We start from the raw sequence: 3,535 nt of genomic DNA, 5'->3' as shown, positions 1-3,535 counted from the left end.
AGGATGGTCTCGATCTCCTGACCTCGTGATCCGCCCGTCTCGGCCTCCCAAAGTGCTGGGATTACAGGCTTGAGCCACCGCGCCCGGCCGTGTTGTTTTTTTTTTTTAGACGGAGTCTCCCTCTGTCTCCCAGGCTGGGGTTCAGTGGTACTATCTCAGCTCACTGCAACCTCCGCCTCCCAGGTTCAAGCGATTCTCCTGCCTCACCCTCCCAAGTAGCTGAGATTACAGGTGCCCGCCACCACGCCTGGCTAATTTTTGTATTTTTAGTAGAGACAGGGGTTTCACCATATTGGCCAGGCTGGTCTTGAACTCCTGACCTCATGATCTGCCAGCCTTGGCCTCCCAAAGTGCTGGGATTACAGGTGTGAGCCACCACACCCAGCCAGGTTTTGTTTCTTTGTTTTGTTGTTGTTGTTGAGACTGAGTCTCACTCTGTCACCCAGGCTAGAGTGCATTGGTGCGATCTTGGCTCACTGCAACCTCCGCCTCCCGGGTTCAAGTGATTCTCCCATCTCAGCCTCTGAGTAGCTGGGACTACAGGCACCGCACCACCACATCCAGCTAAATCTTGTATTTTTAGTAGAGATGGGGTTTCACCATGTTTGCCAGGCTGGTCTCAAACTCCTGACCTCAGCTGATCCACCTGCCTCGGCCTCCCAAAGTGCTGGGATTACAGGTGTGAACCACCACGCCTGGCCTAAACTATTTTTAGGCGTGGCTTTTAGAGTTCACAGCTACAGCAGGGCAGATTCTAGAACCCCATACAGCTCAGTCTCCCTGGGACCTCTCTCCATGTGTGCCAGGGCACTTCTAGAAGCTCTTGCTCTGTTCTATAGAACAATGCTATCCAAAGGGCCAACCCATGGCTAGATGAGGAGAATGTGCTAGTGTGTGAATCAATACACTGCTTTCTTCATTGAGAAAGTGTAGTTATGGAAAAAAAAAAATGGGCAGGGTGCAGTGGCTCACGCCTATAATTCCAGCACTTTGGGAGGCCAAGGCGGACAGATCACCTGAGGTCGGGAGTTCGAGACCAGCCTGACCAACATGGTGAAATCCCATCTCTACTAAAAACACAAAATTAGCCAGGCGTGGTGGCACATGCCTGTAATCCCAGCTACTTGGGGGGCTAAGGCAGGAGAATCACTTGAACCTGGGAGGCAGAGGTTGCGGTGAGCCGAGATTGTGCCACTGCACTCCAGCCTGGACAACAAGAGTGAAACTCCATCTCAAAAAGAGAAAAAAATTAAAAATTAGCTGGCACGGCCAGGCGCGGTGGCTCACGCCTGTAATCCCAGCATTTTGGGAGGCCAAGATGGGTGGATCACCTGAGCTCAGGAGTTTGAGACCAGTCTGGCCAACATAATGAAACCCCGTCTCTATTAAAAATACAAAAATTATCCTGGCATGGTGGTACACGCCTGTAATCCCAGCTTCTCCTGAGGCTGAGGCAGGAGAACCTCTTGAACCTGGGAGGCAGAGGTTGCAGCGAGCTGAGATTGCACCCCTGCGCTCCTGCCTGGGTGACATATTGAGACTCTGCCTCAAAAAAAAAAAAAAAAAAAGGAAGAAAGAAAACTTTTCTCACATTCTCATTCTCTAGAATCCACCATGATCTCAAAGCACTACTTTAAAAGTTCCCAGGCTGCGCGCAGAGTGGTTCACGCCTATAATCCTAGCACTTTGGGAGGCCGAGGCCGGTGGATCACCTGAGGTCAGGAGTTCAAGACCAGCCTGGTCAAGATGGTGAAACCCCGTCTCTACTAAAAATACAAAAATTCGCCAGATGCAATGGCGGGTGCCTGTAATCCCAGCTACTGGGGAGGCTAAGGCAGGAGAATCGCTTGAACTCGGGAGGCAGAGGTTGCAGTGAGCTGAGATTCAAGATCGTGCCATTGTACTCCAGCCAAGGCCACAGAGTGAGACTCCCTCTCAAAAAAAAAAAAAAAAAAAGCTCCCAGCCTGGCTACAAAGTGGTTCTGGAGGCCTCCTCCTCCCTCTCCACTTTACCCAGTCTCTCCCCCACCCCTCCCCCATAGACTGGTTCCATAACAATCTATTAATGGAAACTACCTACCAGTTTCTGTTACCCTGCCAGGAGCTCCTTGCCATGCAGCGGGTGCACCTAGAACCTTCCAGCCCGTGCCATCCCCAACCCTCCTCCACCCCCGGCATCCGTAGAACCCGCTTCGGGAAGAGCTCCCGCCAGCCCGCCCGCCTCACCGAAGGCCCTCTTGGGCTGCACCAGGCGCAGGGTGAAGGGCTGGGACTTGGGCAGCTCCCGGAGCATCTTGGCCACCTCGTAGTGGCGGCAGCCCACAATGGAGTGGTCGTTGATGGCTTCGATGCTGTCACCCACGCACACTGCCTCGATCCGGTTGATGATACTGCCTTCTTTGATTCTCTGCAGGGATCCAGCGTCGCTGGCAGGGCAACCCCAGCCACCCGCCTCGAATCCCCAGAACCCACGTCGACCCAGAGTGAGGGGGCAGTTGCTGGACCCCAGGAAGTCACCCGCCCACCCCCTCCCGGGCACCTTGATGAAGGCGTAGCCGGCCCCGTTGTCCGTGATGGTCAGCCCCAGAGCGTCCTCTGTCTTAGTGACCTCCACCTCCTTGGTCTCGCCTCGCACGTGGGCAAAGATGAAATCCTCCAGGCCTATCTGGCCCCCTAGGAGCTTCTGCATGTCCACTTTGTGGCTGTTGAGGGTGCAGAATAAAATCTTCCCGGGGGGGAGAAGGAACGCAGAGGTAGCCAGGGCACACATCCTCCCACGCAGCCGCCCTGTCTGCGCAGGCCCCTGCCCCCAGCGACCAGGATCCCAGCCCATGGGAAAGGGCAGGGCGTGGGACCTCCCGAGAATGGAGAGAGGAGGGAGAAGGAGGCTTCCGGCAGGTGGAGACCCCTCTCCATACCCCCAGGACCTCCAGCCCCCAGACCTCCAGGTTTAATCTGCTGGCGCCCCCTGGGGGCTGCAGACCAAACGGACCCGGATTGGAAAAATGCCCAGGAACCCCCCAACCGCACCACGGCCTCAGCCTTCCCATCTCCAAGGGGACCATCTGGAACCCCAGACGCCAGCTACTCCCAGGAAGCACAGAGGAGCTTCCCCGAGGGCTGAAGTCCGCTCCAAGCGAGGTCTGCGCAGAGGATTTTCTGGAATATCTAGGGGTCCGCTAGACCTAAGACCTCCCCATCTTTTGCGCAGAGAGTGCAAAGGGGAACCCTGGGATGTGGCACCCCGTTCCCTGAGGGCTGCGTCTCTGAGATCCGGCGATTAGGCAGCCACCCCGACGTCTGGGATCCGGGGATCTGGGGTCTCCCGTCCAGCGTTCAAGCTCCCCAACCCTCACCACATCAGGCGGATGGTCTCGGGCGCGGGTGTCCGGGGTCCTTACCTCGGTGGGCGCGATCCCGAAGGCCTCGGCGATCTTGGCGTACAGCTCGCGGACGTTGGTGAAGCCCTCGATCTTGCCCGTGGGGCTCCCGTGCGCCAGCTGCGTGCGGAAGACGAGGCGCGGGCGGGCGCGGG

General features: G+C 56.7%; 1 protein-coding gene across 1 annotated transcript in view; it reads right to left on the bottom strand.

Moving 5' to 3' along the window:
- Positions 1–3,529, bottom strand: part of GIPC3 (GIPC PDZ domain containing family, member 3) — a 5,225-nt gene extending 1,696 nt beyond the window's left edge. The window contains exons 1-3 of the mRNA XM_011943437.1: positions 3,402–3,529; positions 2,540–2,725; positions 2,227–2,407 (exon numbers count right to left, since the gene is read on the bottom strand). Coding sequence (XP_011798827.1) covers positions 2,227–2,407; positions 2,540–2,689 — 331 coding nt within the window. The 5' untranslated portion in view covers positions 2,690–2,725; positions 3,402–3,529. The remainder of the gene's footprint in view (positions 1–2,226; positions 2,408–2,539; positions 2,726–3,401) is intronic.
- Between the last annotated feature and the right edge of the window lie 6 nt (positions 3,530–3,535).

This window comes from Colobus angolensis, unplaced genomic scaffold (genome assembly GCF_000951035.1).
Source record: "Colobus angolensis palliatus isolate OR3802 unplaced genomic scaffold, Cang.pa_1.0 Scaffold22, whole genome shotgun sequence".
Taxonomy (NCBI): Eukaryota; Metazoa; Chordata; class Mammalia; order Primates; family Cercopithecidae; genus Colobus; species Colobus angolensis.
This window is presented reverse-complemented; position numbering and strand designations above follow the sequence as displayed.